This window comes from Uranotaenia lowii, chromosome 1 (assembly GCF_029784155.1).
Source record: "Uranotaenia lowii strain MFRU-FL chromosome 1, ASM2978415v1, whole genome shotgun sequence".
NCBI classification, from domain to species: domain Eukaryota; kingdom Metazoa; phylum Arthropoda; class Insecta; order Diptera; family Culicidae; genus Uranotaenia; species Uranotaenia lowii.
In genome coordinates, this window is record NC_073691.1 from 13,216,115 (window position 1) to 13,236,925 (window position 20,811).

At 31.1% G+C, this 20,811-nt stretch overlaps 1 protein-coding gene and 1 long non-coding RNA gene across 3 annotated transcripts in view; one reads left to right on the forward strand and one right to left on the reverse strand.

The window, feature by feature from the left end:
* LOC129742353 (serine/threonine-protein kinase 32B) overlaps positions 1 to 3,851 on the forward strand; it is a 314,888-nt gene extending 311,037 nt beyond the window's left edge. For both annotated transcript variants that reach the window (XM_055734247.1, XM_055734255.1), the window contains exon 11: positions 1,815 to 3,851. In XM_055734247.1, coding sequence (XP_055590222.1) covers positions 1,815 to 2,546 — 732 coding nt within the window. In that variant the 3' untranslated portion in view covers positions 2,547 to 3,851. The remainder of the gene's footprint in view (positions 1 to 1,814) is intronic.
* A 15,668-nt stretch (positions 3,852 to 19,519) lies between these two features.
* LOC129740138 (uncharacterized) lies at positions 19,520 to 20,202 on the reverse strand. Its single transcript, XR_008736122.1, has 3 exons — positions 19,903 to 20,202; positions 19,710 to 19,841; positions 19,520 to 19,656 (listed from the first exon to the last, which is right to left on the reverse strand). It is a non-coding gene; the product is annotated as an uncharacterized LOC129740138 (long non-coding RNA).
* Between the last annotated feature and the right edge of the window lie 609 nt (positions 20,203 to 20,811).

The following is a 20,811-nucleotide window of genomic DNA, read 5'->3' on the forward strand; positions in this document are numbered from 1 at the left end:
AATTACAAAAAATTTCAAAAAATTACAAAAAATTACAAAAAATTGCAAAAAATTTAAAAAAAACTACAAAAAAATTCAAAAAATTATAAAAAATTTCAAAAAATTACAAAAAATTTAAAACAATTACAAATAATTACAAAAAATTACAAAAAATACGAAAAATTACAAAAAAAATTCAAAATATTACAAACAAATACAAAAAATTACAAAAATTGACAAAAAATTACCAAAAATTTCAAAAAATGAAAAAAAAATTATAAAAAATGACAAAAAATAACAAAAATTACAAAAAATCACAAAGAATTACAAAAAAATAAAAAATTACAAAGAATTACAAAATAATAAAAAACTACAAAAAATTACAAATAATTACAAAAAATTAAAAAAAAATACAAAAAAATTACAAAAAAACACAAAAGTTATGAAAAATTACAAAAAATACAACAAATTATAAAATATTACAAAAAATTTCAAAAAATTACATATAATTACAAAAAATTACAAAAAATTACAAAAAAATTACAAAAAATTACAAAAAGCTACAAAAATTACAAAAAATTACAAAACTTTAGAAAATTACAAAAACTTACAAAAAATTACAAAACAATAATATCTCTAAGGCTTTTCACAGATACATAGATCATTTTCTGTCATCAAAAACCTGGCCTCAAAGCTTAATAATAACCCGCATAAATGAGGATTTGAACCATACGATTTCTTAAATCATCAAACGACGATTTATGAAGCGTAATAAAACGTTTAGCAAACGATTACAGAAATTGTACAATACATTTCCTGAATCGTGAATTCCGAAATGATTGAATTTTGAATATGTTGTGAGGTTATGTAACTGTTAAAAACTGTTAAAAAAGTTGTGTGGGAAAACTTTTCCGCAAACAGTTTGATTTAGAAAACGCTATTATTAATAATATGCAACATATCAAACTATAATGGTTATTGTTGCAATTGGAAGTCTTGCTTACGATAATCAAAACTGCGTTACGCTTTAAATAAATTGTAATTTTCAATGATCGGCCAATGCTAGTGGTCTTCATTGTGAATATATCATCTGAAACTTTTTGAGGCTGATGAAAGTTTAGAATGTGAGTATAAGAGTTATATAAGTTTCATTTTCGAATAGTAGGTATATTGAAATTCTGGAATGTTAATTTTGAAATCTAGATAGTTTAGGTAAACAAGAATCTATCTTTATATAGCGTATTGCTCATAAATAATGATAAAGATTAAAGTTAATGCGATATATTATGTGTATAGCACCAAACCGAATAGCGACAGTAGGACTAGCGACGCTTTTTTACTAGCGAGATTTCTGTCATTCGCTGGTTTGTTTTTCTTTTTTTAGTCCAGTAGGCCGATTTCGATGTAGTACTCGAACATTGTTTATGTTATTTGGTGTGAATTTTCCTTAGGCCATCAATCGCATGCTCCAGGTCTCCTAGGAAACTTGCGGTGCGTCGTTATTATTTTCAACGTCGTGACGTATGCGACGTGTCGCTAGTAGGCAAAGCTGCTATGATTATTAGCGCTCATATTTTGGAATTGTCCGGATTTTGTGTTGATAAATAAAATTTAATGCCCAGATTTAATGTGAGGTTTTGTAAAATTTTGTGCTTATTTGCTTAGTCAATAAAATACGGGTAAAATTCTATAACGCTTACTTACTTACTGATAATGGTTGGTTAGTGTCGGGTGATCGGCATGACAAATGATGGATTTCATATTTGTTCCGGTCCAATGTATCATTTGTGTATGCATTGCATTCTAATTTCTCGTTCTTCTCCTACAATTCACAGTTGCTGAACTTCCATCCGGGTGCCCGCATCAGCAGTAAACAAGAACTACAACAAACGAAGCTCCTTCGGGGAACCAACTGGGACCGAATCCTGGCCAAACAAGCAAATCCACCCTTCAAACCCTCCAAAGATCACCTAAACTGCGACCCCAGTCTGGAACTGGAAGAAATGATCATCGAAACCAAACCCCTGCACAAGAAAAAGAAGCGCCTTGCCAAGCAGCGGTCGATCAACCGGGATCAGGCTGCGGCGGCAAATCAAAGTGGAAACCCGTTGAGCACCCTGGACAATCAGCTGTTGAAGGAGTTCTTGGTTTACAATCGATTCAAGGAGCAGAAACGGAAAGCGATGGAACAGAAGGAGTCCGATTGGCAGAAGGAGCTGGATCTGGCGATGGCCAGTTCCGAAGTCAGTACTCCGAGTGGAACGGGGCCTGCGGGTGGGACGCGGTTGGCTACGATCGTTGAGGGGGATCAGCAAATGGTACAGCAACCGAAAACGGTGGACAGCACCGGAAGTGGAAATGGGAATAGCCACGTGAATGTTACCAATCAGAGTAGTAATGGAAGCTGTAGTAGTAATGGGATGAGCAATGAAAGTAGCAGTAGTTGTAATAATAACAGTTCCGGTTCTATGAATGGGAAGGATCAGAAGGAAGTTTCCGGCGAAGGAAAACAGCAGGATAGTTTGGATTATATCGATAGGACACCTTCTCCGAAGCCGAGCATCTAGCAGTAAGGATAGATTTAGTGATTGGTTATTTAAGTTCACAAATGATTGGTAATTTTCAAGTTGGAATCAATTCAATATTATTTATAAATATTTTTTGAATACAGAGTATTAAGAGAAGCAAAATGTGATAAAGAAAAAAATAAGATGCTAGAACAATTCATATTGCTATTCGCTATACAAACATTGACAAAATTGGAAAGATTCATATAAAAATTGTTGGACGAAATTGTTATCAATTATGTGTTTATTGGCAGATTAAGGAAACAAAATCATTCTCCATGTTATGTATTGTTGAAATTATTCCAATTTATATATTTTACGTTTAAAGAAACAAAACAGAACAGCTGAATTAAGCCTTCGGGGGACAAATGTAAATTTTATAGGCGGGAACATTAAATATTAACTGAAATTTCAAAAATTTATTTTTCATTGACTGGTTGACATATTCAAAGTTTAAAATATAACTCAGATTCAAAATTTTCCCAGTTTAAAAATTGAGCAGTGAATAGCAAGAGGATTTCCAATAAAATATGCAACATATGAAAACTTCATGTTCTTTAAGGCCCGAAACACGATCTTAGGATGAGAATCCAATAATGTCAAGCAAAATGATCTTCCTAAACAAACAACCAAAAACCAATCTATCAAGAAAAAAAAGATGTGCTGTAGTATTAACACAAGAAATCTAGGGTAAACCACAACTTCAAAATGAACTGCAAATGCGATGGTTCCATAGAGTACGTTTCGACAAAACCTAACATTTACAAAGCTCCAAGGCAATGTTTCTGCAGCATTACTGCCAAATCAACCAATTTTACGAGTCTACCAGCTGCTGGCTTACTGTAACAACTATGAGCTGTACTTTCTTCGTTATTATTTCGTTTCAGGTTCCATCTTAAAGATGTTATTGCTTTCTTTAGGTAATTGGACATTATTTAAGTGAGGTTATTTTGAGTTCAGTCTCAACGGCTTGAACTTGTTTGTTTTCAAGTAGGTTCTTCACAGCATCTCTTTTCCTAGCTCTGAACCTTAAATCTGGTACAGATTTTTCCAATTGTCATCCCGGAATTGTCAGAGCTTCAAAGTTGAACCTTAAACGGAACCTTCAATTAGAGCGTTTAATTGTGATAATCCTACCACATCTGTTTCGGTCGATTGAACGTTGACGAGGAATGAATTATTATAATCAGTCCTCACCAGCAAGCAGTGGTTATCAATGAATTTAATTACAGCAAACATCATTAACCCCCTGGCAAATACTCGATCGATCATGCCACATATCAGATTGATATATTTGCTTAAAGTTTTGCATGAATATGAAATTGTTTTCAAATAAAATTGTCAAAACTGTCAAAATTGTCAAAGTTGACAAAATTGTCAAAATTGTCAAAATTGTCAAAATTGTCAAAATTGTCAAAATTGTCAAAATTGTCAAAATTGTCAAAATTGTCAAAATTGTCAAAATTGTCAAAATTGTCAAAATTGTCAAAATTGTCAAAATTGTCAAAATTGTCAAAATTGTCAAAATTGTCAGAGTTGCCAAAATTGTCAAAATTGTCAAAATTGACAAAATTGTCAAAATTGTCAAAATTGTCAAAATTGTCAAAATTGTCAAAATTGTCAAAATTGTCAAAATTGTCAAAATTGTCAAAATTGTCAAAATTGTCAAAATTGTCAAAATTGTCAAAATTGTCAAAATTGTCAAAATTGTCAAAATTGTCAAAATTGTCAAAATTGTCAAAATTGTCAAAATTGTCAAAATTGTCAAAATTGTCAAAATTGTCAAAATTGTCAAAATTGTCAAAATTGTCAAAATTGTCAAAATTGTCAAAATTGTCAAAATTGTCAAAATTGTCAAAATTGTCAAAATTGTCAAAATTGTCAAAATTGTCAAAATTGTCAAAATTGTCAAAATTGTCAAAATTGTCAAAATTGTCAAAATTGTCAAAATTGTCAAAATTGTCAAAATTGTCAAAATTGTCAAAATTGTCAAAATTGTCAAAATTGTCAAAATTGTCAAAATTGTCAAAATTGTCAAAATTGTCAAAATTGTCAAAATTGTCAAAATTGTCAAAATTGTCAAAATTGTCAAAATTGTCAAAATTGTCAAAATTGTCAAAATTGTCAAAATTGTCAAAATTGTCAAAATTGTCAAAATTGTCAAAATTGTCAAAATTGTCAAAATTGTCAAAATTGTCAAAATTGTCAAAATTGTCAAAATTGTCAAAATTGTCAAAATTGTCAAAATTGTCAAAATTGTCAAAATTGTCAAAATTGTCAAAATTGTCAAAATTGTCAAAATTGTCAAAATTGTCAAAATTGTCAAAATTGTCAAAATTGTCAAAATTGTCAAAATTGTCAAAATTGTCAAAATTGTCAAAATTGTCAAAATTGTCAAAATTGTCAAAATTGTCAAAATTTTCAAAATTTTCAAAATTGTCAAAATTGTCAAAATTGTCAAAATTGTCAAAATTGTCAAAATTGTCAAAATTTTCAAAATTGTCAAAATTGTCAAAATTGTCAAAATTGTCAAAATTGTCAAAATTGTCAAAATTGTCAAAATTGTCAAAATTGTCAAAATTGTCAAAATTGTCAAAATTGTCAAAATTGTCAAAATTGTCAAAATTGTCAAAATTGTCAAAATTGTCAAAATTGTCAAAATTGTCAAAATTGTCAAAATTGTCAAAATTGTCAAAATTGTCAAAATTGTCAAAATTGTCAAAATTGTCAAAATTGTCAAAATTGTCAAAATTGTCAAAATTGTCAAAATTGTCAAAATTGTCAAAATTGCCAAAATTGTCAAAATTGTCAAAATTGTCAAAATTGTCAAAATTGTCAAAATTGTCAAAATTGTCAAAATTGTCAAAATTGTCAAAATTGTCAAAATTGTCAAAATTGTCAAAATTGTCAAAATTGTCAAAATTGTCAAAATTGTCAAAATTGTCAAAATTGTCAAAATTGTCAAAATTGTCAAAATTGTCAAAATTGTCAAAATTGTCAAAATTGTCAAAATTGTCAAAATTGTCAAAATTGTCAAAATTGTCAAAATTGTCAAAATTGTCAAAATTGTCAAAATTGTCAAAATTGTCAAAATTGTCAAAATTGTCAAAATTGTCAAAATTGTCAAAATTGTCAAAATTGTCAAAATTGTCAAAATTGTCAAAATTGTCAAAATTGTCAAAATTGTCAAAATTGTCAAAATTGTCAAAATTGTCAAAATTGTCAAAATTGTCAAAATTGTCAAAATTGTCAAAATTGTCAAAATTGTCAAAATTGTCAAAATTGTCAAAATTGTCAAAATTGTCAAAATTGTCAAAATTGTCAAAATTGTCAAAATTGTCAAAATTGTCAAAATTGTCAAAATTGTCAAAATTGTCAAAATTGTCAAAATTGTCAAAATTGTCAAAATTGTCAAAATTGTCAAAATTGTCAAAATTGTCAAAATTGTCAAAATTGTCAAAATTGTCAAAATTGTCAAAATTTTCAAAATTGTCAAAATTGTTAAAATTGTCAAAATTGTCAAAATTGTCAAAATTGTCAAAATTGTCAAAATTGTCAAAATTGTCAAAATTGTCAAAATTGTCAAAATTGTCAAAATTGTCAAAATTGTCAAAATTGTCAAAATTGTCAAAATTTTCAAAATTGTCAAAATTGTCAAAATTGTCAAAATTGTCAAAATTGTCAAAATTGTCAAAATTGTCAAAATTGTCAAAATTGTCAAAATTGTCAAAATTGTCAAAATTGTCAAAATTGTCAAAATTGTCAAAATTGTCAAAATTGTCAAAATTGTCAAAATTGTCAAAATTTTCAAAATTTTCAAAATTGTCAAAATTGTCAAAATTGTCAAAATTGTCAAAATTGTCAAAATTTTCAAAATTGTCAAAATTGTCAAAATTGTCAAAATTGTCAAAATTGTCAAAATTGTCAAAATTGTCAAAATTGTCAAAATTGTCAAAATTGGCAAAATTGGCAAAATTGGCAAAATTGGCAAAATTGGCAAAATTGGCAAAATTGGCAAAATTGTCAAAATTGTCAAAATTGTCAAAATTGTCAAAATTGTCAAAATTGTCAAAATTGTCAAAATTGTCAAAATTGTCAAAATTGTCAAAATTGTCAAAATTGTCAAAATTGTCAAAATTGTCAAAATTGTCAAAATTGTCAAAATTGTCAAAATTGTCAAAATTGTCAAAATTGTCAAAATTGTCAAAATTGTCAAAATTGTCAAAATTGTCAAAATTGTCAAAATTGTCAAAATTGTCAAAATTGTCAAAATTGTCAAAATTGTCAAAATTGTCAAAATTGTCAAAATTGTCAAAATTGTCAAAATTGTCAAAATTGTCAAAATTGTCAAAATTGTCAAAATTGTCAAAATTGTCAAAATTGTTAAAATTGTCAAAATTGTCAAAATTGTCAAAATTGTCAAAATTGTCAAAATTGTCAAAATTGTCAAAATTGTCAAAATTGTCAAAATTGTCAAAATTGTCAAAATTGTCAAAATTGTCAAAATTGTCAAAATTGTCAAAATTGTCAAAATTGTCAAAATTGTCAAAATTGTCAAAATTGTCAAAATTGTCAAAATTTTCAAAATTGTCAAAATTGTCAAAATTGTCAAAATTGTCAAAATTGTCAAAATTGTCAAAATTGTCAAAATTGTCAAAATTGTCAAAATTGTCAAAATTGTCAAAATTGTCAAAATTGTCAAAATTGTCAAAATTGTCAAAATTGTCAAAATTGTCAAAATTGTCAAAATTGTCAAAATTGTCAAAATTGTCAAAATTGTCAAAATTGTAAAAATTGTCAAAATTGTCAAAATTGTCAAAATTGTCAAAATTGTCAAAATAAAATTGTCAAAATTGTCAAAATTGTCAAAATTGTCAAAATTGTCAAAATTGTCAAAATTGTCAAAATTGTCAAAATTGTCAAAATTGTCAAAATTGTCAAAATTGTCAAAATTGTCAAAATTGTCAAAATTGTCAAAATTGTCAAAATTGTCAAAATTGTCAAAATTGTCAAAATTGTCAAAATTGTCAAAATTGTCAAAATTGTCAAAATTGTCAAAATTGTCAAAATTGTCAAAATTGTCAAAATTGTCAAAATTGTCAAAATTGTCAAAATTGTCAAAATTGTCAAAATTGTCAAAATTGTCAAAATTGTCAAAATTGTCAAAATTGTCAAAATTGTCAAAATTGTCAAAATTGTCAAAATTGTCAAAATTGTCAAAATTGTTAAAATTGTTAAAATTGTCAAAATTGTCAAAATTGTCAAAATTGTCAAAATTGTCAAAATTGTCAAAATTGTCAAAATTGTCAAAATTGTCAAAATTGTCAAAATTGTCAAAATTGTCAAAATTGTCAAAATTGTCAAAATTGTCAAAATTGTCAAAATTGTCAAAATTGTCAAAATTGTCAAAATTGTCAAAATTGTCAAAATTTTCAAAATTGTCAAAATTGTCAAAATTGTCAAAATTGTCAAAATTGTCAAAATTGTCAAAATTGTCAAAATTGTCAAAATTGTCAAAATTGTCAAAATTGTCAAAATTGTCAAAATTGTCAAAATTGTCAAAATTGTCAAAATTGTCAAAATTGTCAAAATTGTCAAAATTGTCAAAATTGTCAAAATTGTCAAAATTGTAAAAATTGTCAAAATTGTCAAAATTGTCAAAATTGTCAAAATTGTCAAAATTGTCAAAATTGTCAAAATTGTCAAAATTGTCAAAATTGTCAAAATTGTCAAAATTGTCAAAATTGTAAAAATTGTCAAAATTGTCAAAATTGTCAAAATTGTCAAAATTGTCAAAATTGTCAAAATTGTCAAAATTGTCAAAATTGTCAAAATTGTCAAAATTGTCAAAATTGTCAAAATTGTCAAAATTGTCAAAATTGTTAAAATTGTCAAAATTGTCAAAATTGTCAAAATTGTCAAAATTGTCAAAATTGTCAAAATTGTCAAAATTGTCAAAATTGTCAAAATTGTCAAAATTGTCAAAATTGTCAAAATTGTCAAAATTGTCAAAATTTTCAAAATTGTCAAAATTGTCAAAATTGTCAAAATTGTCAAAATTGTCAAAATTGTCAAAATTGTCAAAATTGTCAAAATTGTCAAAATTGTCAAAATTGTCAAAATTGTCAAAATTGTCAAAATTGTCAAAATTGTCAAAATTGTCAAAATTGTCAAAATTGTCAAAATTGTCAAAATTGTCAAAATTGTCAAAATTGTCAAAATTGTCAAAATTGTCAAAATTGTCAAAATTGTCAAAATTGTCAAAATTGTCAAAATTGTCAAAATTGTCAAAATTGTCAAAATTGTCAAAATTGTCAAAATTGTCAAAATTGTCAAAATTGTCAAAATTGTCAAAATTGTCAAAATTGTCAAAATTGTCAAAATTGTCAAAATTGTCAAAATTGTCAAAATTGTCAAAATTGTCAAAATTGTCAAAATTGTCAAAATTGTCAAAATTGTCAAAATTGTCAAAATTTTCAAAATTGTCAAAATTGTCAAAATTGTCAAAATTGTCAAAATTGTCAAAATTGTCAAAATTGTCAAAATTGTCAAAATTGTCAAAATTGTCAAAATTGTAATTGTAATTGTAATGTTCAAAAATTAAATTCTTTGTTAAATCTGTATTGAGAAAAAGATATTGAATAATTTTTTTTTTCTGCCCTCGAAGGCCAAATCCGGTTCAGTTTTTTGTATTACGAATTCAAAATCAGTTAAAACAGAAAAATTTCCACAATGACTTTGAAAATCAAATATACAAAATATATTGGTTTGTTATAAAGATGCCAAACCTCCTTTAAGAGATAAAAATTATTTTTAAAATGTCCCAGACTGAATGAAAGCTTTCATTCCAGAAGTTTAAAGTGTACCGAATTCAGTATTCTTGCTCTCAAGTTCCAACTCTAGACAGAAGAACGCCGGAAGGGGAAGATTACCCCCAGATCTTTCCTCTTTATCCCTTCCTCAACCAACAAGAAACAAACCAACATAATCACTGAAATGGAAAAATAATATGCCTCATTAGAGAAAAGCCGCAGCACAAAAACACAAATTTCCCCATACATACGAGAACACGTACACAAACACATTATTAGCAGCAACAAGCAGCATCGCAGAGTGGTAGGATTGAAGTAGATCATAAAATGTCACACAAAACACTAGCGAAACACAAACACAAATAAACACACCCCCATCATAACATATTAGTCACACATAGAGAACAATCACATCAAAGAGAGATGCTAATTTTCGAAATGAAGCGTGTTTTATTTGCACTTTACACAACGCTAGTTTCAATGGACGGAGATTATGTGTTTGTGTACTTTTAGTAGTAAAGCGCTTTTGAAGCAGACAGGGTGGGTAAAATAATTCAAAACAACAAAAACCAAACACTGAGTAGTGATATATTAGTGATTTTAGTCGGTAAAACATTAAAGTTAGCTAATTAGACAAATCATGCAAAAACTTATGTGAAGAAAAATGAAGATTAAACAAGTAAAAAGCACCGAGTAGCAACCATAAATCCATTTTTAGAAAAACCTTTGAAAAAAAAATCTGCATAAAAACAAATGAAAAATAAATTGTTACGATTGAAAAAAAAAATCTAAGAAAAAAGGGAACGATAGTTTTGAGTAGGCGATCAACTCGAGGACGTGGAAGTTTGATGGATGATGAATAAATGTTTGACTAAATCTGAGCAACCAAGCTTTTTTTCCACTACCGGATGACAGCTCACTTCTCCCAAATGAATGATGATATGTTCGAAAGGTGCTCATCTTTTTGTTACCATGTCCTCGTCGAAGAGTTTGCCTTTTTTTTGGTTCCAGCACCCAATTGGAGCGTGAAAATTGATCGATCGGTCGATTTTCAACCCCGGAAACCCAACGTGTCCCTGCGTTATGGTTTCATAAATGCATATGATTCTGCAGAATGCATTTAATAGGAAATTCATGGTGGAATTATCTACATAACTCTGTTGCTCCGTAATTAATTTATAATTTAGAGAAATTCCCTTTAGGAAGTATTATGTTTTCAAATGTAACCTCATATATAGAGCCACAAGTAGAGTGTCCTACCCGAGATTTCCCGGTTGGGAATTCCTGGGAATCAAAATATTCGGGAATTCCTGAATCCCGGGAAACGCTCAAAGGTACCGGGAATTCCCGAAGCCAATGAATTACAGATTTACAGATTGAGCAAGGAAAATGATAGTTCTACCTTGATGGCTTAGTCTTAAATACTATTTTTTCTTAAATCTGGTTAACACCTTGAATTTGATTAAAAAATGGTTTTCCGATCGAAAACTTAGTGTAAAAGTGAAAAACGACAAAGAATCTATAAAAACAAATTCCAATAATCAAATGCTATAGAAACAGTCTAAATGTTCTATTTTGCAACACTCATCATTTAGAACTTCCGTTTCGGATACTGTTGACAGTAGCAAAATCATCAGCGAAGTAATGGCATATTGCGAAACAAATAAATAGTTATCTGAACATTTACGATTTCTGATGAATAACCTGAAACTAACTTCTATCGATAGTGAAAAATCTTTTTCAATTATTTTAATTTTTTACAGCTAGAATCAGACCAGTTTGTCGGTTAAAGTACTATGTTTTTGGGTCTTGGGTTTGCTTACTGAACTTTTGAAGCATTGAAATAGTTTGAAATGTTTTGCAATACTACTACCTTGTTTAAAAAAAATCATCTCGATAAGGATTCGTACGCAGTAGATGGTTAAGATCTTCATGTTGAAATCTTCAGTTTCAATTTTTCCCGGGATTGAATAAATATCTTTTCTGGGAAACAAATATGGTTTGTGCATTGTTGACATGATTCGTACTGCAAGAATCAAGAAATATTTTTCAACCAAAGTTGGAACATTCAGTACATCTCTGGTGATTTTTGAATGAAAAATTTTGTTTTCCCATACAAAACTTTAACTCGTTGAGCTAATTCAGGACTGATGGGTCGCTTCCAAAATTTGTATTGCTATTTCTGGCAGCAAAAACAACCAAAAACAGATATGGGCGGTGTAAAAATCTAGGAATTTGAAATTTCCATACAAAGCTTGCAGTGCACTGATAACTGAAGTTTAATCTACAAGAAATATCCATTATAATCATAAAATCAATCATGGCAAACTGAATCTACTATATTTATAATTGAATGCATGATGCCCATTAGCTTCAGCGCAGACTGATTTGCGATGATTCTGGCCACATTTTTCAGTCTTCATATGGCTTGACATACCAACCATAACATTCTCACCGGTTTTTTTCGGTAAAAATTGATGTACCCGTCTCATCAACACTTTTTCCATCCTGAACATTGTAATACTGGTCATCAGGAAGCGTTTTGTAACCAAATTGGCAATAGGTTTCGTCGTCGATGATAATACACATCGATTTTGCGAACAGAAGTTAATACTTCCTGAGAGGATACCCTCCGCAGGTCAAGAGCCATCATGGCCAGCCTCTCTATTCATAAATCCACCCTCTCATCGGGTACGGATTTTCACTATTCATTTGGCACCCCGTTTGTGGTCGGTTTCGCAAGCTTTTCATTGTAACATCAAAAACAGTTGCAGATTGATAATAACTAGGGAGGTTTAAATTATTTACAGCACTCATAAATGCCATCAGCAGCCAACGAATGACACAAGTTATTGCTGTTGTTACTATAAAGCTGCCTCCCGACAATCAACTTTATAAATTTTTGATCACAGCTAATTAAGCTGTTGGAGGGAAAATTGGAAAAAGGGAAAACGAAAATGGAACAAAGTGCTTATTAATGCGAATAAATATTGGAAGCCTGAAAGCGAGAGAGAATCATTTCAAAGTGTTTTATTCGTTTCGTCCATTCTGCATCAGCATTCTTTTTCTGTTGGAGAAATGAAAAAAAAAAACAAAAAAGTTCCATTTGCATCATCGGCGCCGCCATTAGCGCGTTGTTTTTATTACCGTGTTGATTTTTTTTGTCTGAACTGCTGGAAAAGTTATACCAGCCAAAAATTTTCCTTCTGGCGGCCTTCATTGTTTGGACAAAGCGAAAAGTAATCCGTAAAATTTTTCCGGACCGGCTCGTTAGTTTACATTCATCATAATACATACTTTAGTTACAGTTTACAGCTTTTATACAGCAACAGCTGTATAGTTGTTTTTGTTTGCATAATTTATCTTGCTCAACGCTAGAAACGTTTCCAATTCGCGATTTCGAAGCTATTTTTTGACAGGTCGTGTGTGTGCAAGAAAATGTAAACAAACGGATGGAAATACTAGCTTCTAATAATTCATTTTTTTCTTTGATTTGGTTAGGATTATCAGAAAATAACGGATACAAATTTGAAGTAGAAGGTTCAGAGATTATTGTGAGCTATAGGAGAAAATGTGTTTGTGCCGTGAAGCATCGCAAATCGACAACAAAAAAGGTAAATTTTTTACTACTCCAAAAACTATTTTGAGTATTTCACATATTTTTGAATGAAAACTCGAGCCAAATGCACATTTTCAATTGTAGTTTGTTAGAAGAGTAGTCAATTAACGTTCCTTTAAAATTTGGGAAAGACCCAACAATTGGTAAGCTAGAATTTTTTATTCGAAAAAACATAAATTTTTGCTATTTTCTATTAGGTTTCCTTCTGCATCTGCATACAATCAGGCGTAATAATTTTAAAGCTGGAAGGCGGATTTGGATATTTGATGGTGGTTGAAATGAAAAAAAAATATATCCTTGGATTACTACACAATTCAAGTTTACTTAAATGCTTTTCAATTGCCATCGTTCAATGGTTATAACATGTTTTGTATTTTTATCGGACCTCATGATCTCATTTTTTTTTTAGGAAATTTTATTGAAAATTATATTTATACAACCACTAGCCGTAGAAAATTTTAAATTAAAACTTAACATTTTATATTGTCTTAGGCTGAAACTATTCAAATTTTCATATAACGTATTTATTAAATGTTTTTGTTTAAAGTAACAACGAGAAAATCGTTCTTTTATACAGACCAACGAGAAGCGCATAAAGTTTAATATAAAGATATGATAAAAAATAAAGATATTGGAAAAAATTAAAAGTTAATAAAATTGACGAAAAGATTGATTCACATGGGGGCCGTTCGGATACCACGTGGACAGAAAAATGAGATTTTTGACCCCCTCCTCGCCCTTCGTGGCCAAGCGTGGACATTTTGCAAACCCCTACCTCCCTCCCCGGATGTCCACGTGGACAGATTTTTTTCTAAATCTAATTTGTAATAATTATAATTATTATAATTTCTAAAGTATCATATTTATAGCTAGCTTTCAAGTGGTTACTAGTTGCTTAAACTTAAACTGGAAAGCTTTGCAATTTTAAGATTTTAATTGAAACATCTTAATATTTATTCACCTTTAGAAAATATTTTGAAAGTAAGTATGTCCACGTTGACATTACCCAAACCCCTACCCCCCTCTCCGTGGACATTTCCATACCCCCTCCTCCCCCCTAAGTTGTGCAGGTGGTATCTGAACGGCCCCATGTTAGTTTTCTCTGACCGACTGACTATTTTAAAATGGAACTATCAGAGAGAATTGACTCTCCTACCAGGCTAATTTATTCAAATTTAATTGAAAACAAACTCCAATTTTTCAAAGGAGTGTTTTTTTTCATAATCATTTGGATTTATGAAAACTTAACTCGAAGCAATGTAAAGTCGTCTATAATTTACCGTTCACCCAGAAGTTGCTCACGCAGCATCATACTATCCCAGATGGCAGCAGCGCAGCTTCGAAACAGCGGATGTGGGATTACGCCGGATGTCAAACGTTAAGTATTTACACGCTTAAAAAAATTGTGAGGGGATGTGATTTAAAATTTTTTCAACTGTCTTTTGCAGGCAACGTAAATTAAACAATCAACTCCATCAAATCCAAACTGAAGTTGACGATTGATTTGTGTCTTTTAGCAGATAGATTACCCCATAATCTATTGCTATGATTTATTTTCGAAATGTGGGCTCATCTCAAAAGCGCCGTTACTCACAGATCCAGATTTTTATCGAATCCATTCATGACGATTACTTTCAAAAGCCGTTTGATTTCGGTAGGTTGTTGTTGTTTTTGTGGTTTCGCCCTTGATCCGATCCATAAATAGACAGATCCATCAGTCACAGATAGACGAAGACGAGAGTTCAGTTGGGCTTGCCAGAAAAAAAAAAAATAACAAAAACAAACAAACAAATATCCCTCCAAAGCCTGCTGCTTCCGGAAATATCAACAAACCTATCCACAAGGTTTAGAGACTAGACGGTACCGAAAGGCATCAAAGCCTGCTTGCCACATCCAAATGAAATCGAACTCATTCATCAAATCTCTCAACCACCATCAGCCAGCAGCCATCGGCCATTTCAAATCACTCGGCTGCTCCATCTGTACCAGATAGATTTTTCCTTTTTCGGCCAAGTTTTATCGGATTTGATCTGGCGACGACGAGGACGATAGCGACTGGATGATGGTAGGTGACTATGGATTGTTTTGAAAGTTGGGGATACTGGCAAAAAAAAACCTCGGCCTACTAGGACGAGTGATGATAGCTTGTTTTTCCAATCCGGAACATTTGAGGCCAACTAGGAGAAGATTCCGTCAGCGTTTTTCCGCGTGTTGACATTTCAGAGAGGAATCCGTCGAAATGAAAAATATTTTTATTTTTATTGGTGTTGTTTTCGTTCCTATTGTTGATGTAAAAATTCTGATTTTGACAAACATGTTTTCAGTGTGCAATAAAATAAGCGATGCCCATTCTTTTTCTCTGAAGCTATAAACAAAGTGATTTATTTATTTAAGCATAATTTTAATCTAAAAAAAATCAAACGTTTGTCTTTAATCTACAAAAAAAAATCACCTTAACTTAACGGAAAGCCAAACAGAATGCCCAATAGTGTACATTAGAGATAATGGGTCAATGGATTTAACTAGAGAGAAGAGCCCTGTCAAACGAGCTGGCTAGTTAACACAGTGAAATCCGCTTCCGTGTTTGCATTATCGAGGATTTAACTGGGTATATCTATAGCCAGAATAGTGAGTGAGATACTTGAGAATCTGATTGTGAAATAGCTTCCACTTTGTACCTACTACTGTGGATGCTTACGTATATACTAATTGATACCTTCGATCATCTCGATTCTCGAGAACAGTGGGTCGCTACGTTTAAATTTAATGAATAAAGCGAGTTTGGTTTCAATGAAAACTTCTAAAGGTTCACAAAAGCAATTCTTGGAAGCAGCAGAACTCTAACACCAAGAAACATCCATGCATTCAAGAAGCAATCTGGTTTGTGCTTTATGGGTTTAATGTTTGTGGGTGTCTTTATCCTTTGTATCAGTACTTTTCAATTCTTTGGTTGAATTTCCTGATGCTCTACTAAACAAACTAAGAGAGCTTTATTAACGCTAACAGGAATGTATCTTCGTTTAAAAATTCGGTTTCGTAATAGAAAATTTAGCAGTCGTCGGAGAAAAGAAGTAAAAATTTTGATTTCACATAATTAGAACGATCAAAGTTTCATCAGAAGCAGTCGAAACTTTACAGTCTTGTGTGCTTTAAGAGAGCAAAGCTTAGAATAAAGATTGACTGAAGTTGAAATTTACAGTTTTTTAATGATATTTTCTCCGGAAGAGCTTACACAGTTGCGTTTAAAAAATAATAAGATTTTCCAACTTTGCCGTTTTTCTCACAGTTGATATTTTTTCGTGAAGCTTTCACACAACCTATTTAGATAAACTTCTAAACTCTTCATTCGATGAATTTCGAACATTTTGCGGGCACTAAGAAGAGAGATACTGCTATTTTGGTAAAAGTAGGGAAAGTTGAGATTGCCTCACAAGGTTAGCTTCAACTTTGGTGAAATTATGAAAAAAAAGTAATTTTTAGTATGTGGCCAAATTTTATCAAAATCGATCAACGCGATTAAACGTTGAAGCGGCTTAAATATGAGGTTGGTTTCGGGGTAACAGACGAAAATATTCTTAGCAACAGCCTTCCCAATCTGTGCTTTTCCAGCCGCTCTGTTTTTGTTTACCAGAGCCGGAACAATCCGTGCTTTTGCTCTCGCTCTGTCTTTGTTTACTAGAGTCAGAACAATCCGAAAACATCCCTAGCAACAGCCTTCCTAATCTGTGTGTAGAGTATATGGCGATGGAAATAATTGTATAAATATTTGAAGTAAAGTAAGATGTCTATTTATCATGGTGAACCACGAGAACACGGACTGTATAATCTCTTACGTATTTCCTCTAGAATCTTGCGTGTGATTTGCCGAAAAATAGGTGAGATTAAGAAAAGAAGAGAGTGAGAAAATTATGAACTAAACGGAGAGGTTCCCGTGCGTGTTGCAGATATCGCATGAGTCAGTTTTTGGAATGATGTTAAACGATAAAGACGGTCGCTTTTGAAGAGCTCTGAAACCGAACGGACACGACACTGTGCATTTCCTGTCGCTTTGTCTTTGTTTATCAGAGTTGGAACAATCCGAAAACACTTATTGCAACAACCTACCCGATCTGTGCTTTTCCTGTCGATCTTTTGCTCCAGAGTCCGATTCAGAAATAAAAACACAGCAGCAGAAGCCTTAAAATCTGCGCTTTTCGTGCTAATGTGTCTTTACTATCGGGGCCGAATCAGAAACAAGTCTTGTCACCCAACGATTGTTTACAATTTGCTTAATTGTTTTTGTTGACGTTTTATGAACTTAGAACACTGTTAACGTTATCTAGAAAACTTTGACACAATTTAATGTAAACGCATTTGAACACTGTTTAAATTTGAATTGAATTGTAAAATTCATCATTTTTATCAACCTGGACTTTAAACTTAAGAAACTCCGAAAGTTAGTTTATGCATAGTATTCGAATATTAACCTTCATTGAAGACGTCATGTTGAGATACACTTTTCAAACATTTAATGGATTCGCATTCAATCATCGTGAGATGAAAAATGAACCAATATTTGAGAGCAAGATAACAACTTCTCTTGTATTTAACGTTTCATAAAGTAACAAATTTGCAACAATTAATGTATGGAAAAAGTGAAAAATCGTAATTTATTTTAATTTTTTTTCTTCATGTACTCATCATTTCCAACTGTTCAAAATGATTTTTAAGGAAAAATAAAAAATCGTGTAATGAAGGGTTAAATTAAAAAATGTTTAAGGTGTTTTCTCGAGTAAATCACAATACAACTTCAATAAATGCTTTGAATTCATCTTTAGATTTGTTTAAACTATTCTTCCAATATGCCTCATTTTTTTCGTATCTTCTGTATTTACAACAAGTTCAGGCTGCCGTTGCCCGACTCATCTATAAATTTTCGAGCTGTTCTCTCAACTCGCTTGATATTTTTGCAAAAGAATTTCAAAAACTATTTTCGGATTGTTCCGACTCTAGTAAACAAGACAGAGCGACAGGAAAAGCACAGATTGGGAAGAATGTTACTAAGAATGTTTTCGGATATTTCCGGCTCTAATAGTTAAGAAAGAAAGAGCGACTGGAAAAGCATAAATTGGGGAATCTTTTGCTTGAAACCTTTAGGATACCTTCTTAACTCCTCTATGAGTTTTCAAATTGTCCTCTCAAACCACTCCAGTTGAAATTCAAAACTGGCATCTCAACTTTTTTCAATTGTGTCCTCCTTGTTACCTTCATGGTATTTTTTGATTCCACATTTTCCTGACACAGCGTTTTAAGTTAATTTTTAAATTATTTCTTTCATCTTTTTTACACAACCCGCTTGAGTTTTCATCTTCACCCATGAGCCATCTCAACTCGCTTCATAGTTCTGCTTTTTTTTTTAATTTATGTCAAGCTGTCCTCTTTTGTTTTTGCTTTCTCACAAATCTGTATTCGCAACACGTATTGTTTTAATTTTCAACTTGCTTGAAGTTATTTTTTGTCAAGCTGTTCTTTCAACCCGCTTCAGTTTTCTATCTTATCAAGCTGTCCCTTTTACTCGCTTTATGGTGTTTATTTCAGTGGCTTCAAACTGTTCCTCCAACTCCCTTGATCATCAAGCTGTCCTCTCAACTCGGTTTTTCGGTGATTTTTTAATTTATATCAAGCTGTCCTCTCAATCCACTTGATCACAAAGCTGTCCTCTCAATTTGCATATCGGTGATTTTTTCCATTTCTATCAAGCTGTTCTCTCAACCCACTCGATCACAAAGCTGGTCTCTCAACTCGCTTATAAGTGATTTTTTTTTTCATTTATTTCAAGCTGTCCTCTCAACCCGCTTGATCACCAAGCTGTTCTCTCAACTCGCATATTGGTGATTTTTTTTAGAATTTATATCAAGCTGTCCTCTCAACCCGCCTGATTATGAATCTGTTCTCTCAACTCGCTTATCGGTGAACTTTTCATTTATGTTAAGCTGTCCTCTCAACCTGCTTGATCACTAAGCTGTTCCCTCTACTCGCATATTGGTGTTTTTTTTTTTAAATTTATATCAAGCTGTCCTCTCAACTAGCTTATCGGTGATTTTTTTCATCTATGTCTAGCTCACCTCTAAACCCGCTTGATCACAACACGGAAAGAAAAGTATAGTATTTTCAATGATAATCCACTTGTATTCAATCATATTTCTAATTGATTCTCGGCTAACTATAATTATGAAACTTTCAACTATATATGTAATTGATCATCTGATTGACTTTATGCCTTCAACAATACATATAATAAATTCAAATATACTTGTATGATTGGTTTTGTGCATTCAACTATAAATACAATAGAAACAACTTTAATCGTATGATTGATTATAAGCATTTAACAATATGTATAGTAGATTCAATTATATTAGTATAATTGATTTAATTATAATTACAATAAATTTAATTATATTTTTGTGGTTGAGTTTATGCATTCAATTTAAAAATATGATAGATTTGAATATTTTCTTCTAATTGGTTTTCGGCATTCAATGATAACTACGCATACATAATATATTTTATTCATATTTATTCAATCACAACACACATTTTTCGTATTTTTCCTCAACCATCATCGGGCAATTCGGCTAATCCAGACGGAAAAACTTTTTGATCAAATAGTCGCTCTGATCCGTTGGGAAACCTGAAACTGTAACGTTATCTTGAGAAATGGATTGATAAAGATAATAACATTGAACAAACCGTGAAGTCAGCGGGATTCGTTTGATGGTTAATGAATGAATCATCTTCTTTTGATGATTCTTGGATTCGGTTGCCTTCATCTAATAAGTCTGTGTGTTGTGGGGATTTTTCCGAGGTTGCTTCCAGTGGGACCTACAAACATATTTTATTGATCAAATCAATAAATAAATTTCGGAACGGGATTGAAACTCACCATAAAAAAGCGTTTATTGTTGGAGACCGCTGACTTTTTCGTTTCAGTCCAGCTAACTTCCTCGTCTCGTAACTGGCGGATGCGGACATTAGGTAGTCTTCATTTTTCTGATGTTTTCCTCCAGCGGTGGAGGAACAACAAGATCCTTCTTCAGCTGCAGGTCTTGTCCTTGCGATGCCGGAACTACCGGAAGAATTTCTCATCCATGGATTTTGCTGGCACATAGTCGCGTTGTTTTCAAAATTTTCGCACGTTTTTTTTTCTCCGCTGCTGCTGCAGAACTACACGCTCACGCACAAATACCTATTTGTTTGTTTAAGAAATATTTTTTATCAATCATAAAAGTAGTAAAATTAATTATATGAAAAGTTGAATATCTAAAATGAATCATACAATTGTTGTTGAACCTATCACATTCACAATTGAATCAATTATACCACTACAGTTGAATCTATCATATTTACAGTTGAATCAATTATACCTTTACAGTTGATTCTATTATATTCATAGTTGAATGCCTATAATCAATTATACAATTGTAGTTGAATCTATCATATCTACAGTTGAATCAATTATACCATTACAATTGAATCAATTATACCATTACAATTGAATCTATTATATTCATAGTTGATTGAATAATGTCAATTAGCAGTTTGTAGTTGAATCTATTGTATTTATAGTTGAATGCAAAAAATAAATCATACAGTTGAATGCATTATATTGATAGTTGATTGCGTAAGGACAATTAGAAGTTTGTAGTGGAATCTATTACAAAAGTAGTTGAATGCGAAAAAATCAACTGCATTTCGATTATTGGTATAAAAAGCTGAAATAATTGGAACAACTTTCGTCATTTTTCTCCGTGAAAGCTGTCTTCTCAATTTGCTTGTCATTGATTTTTTTTTT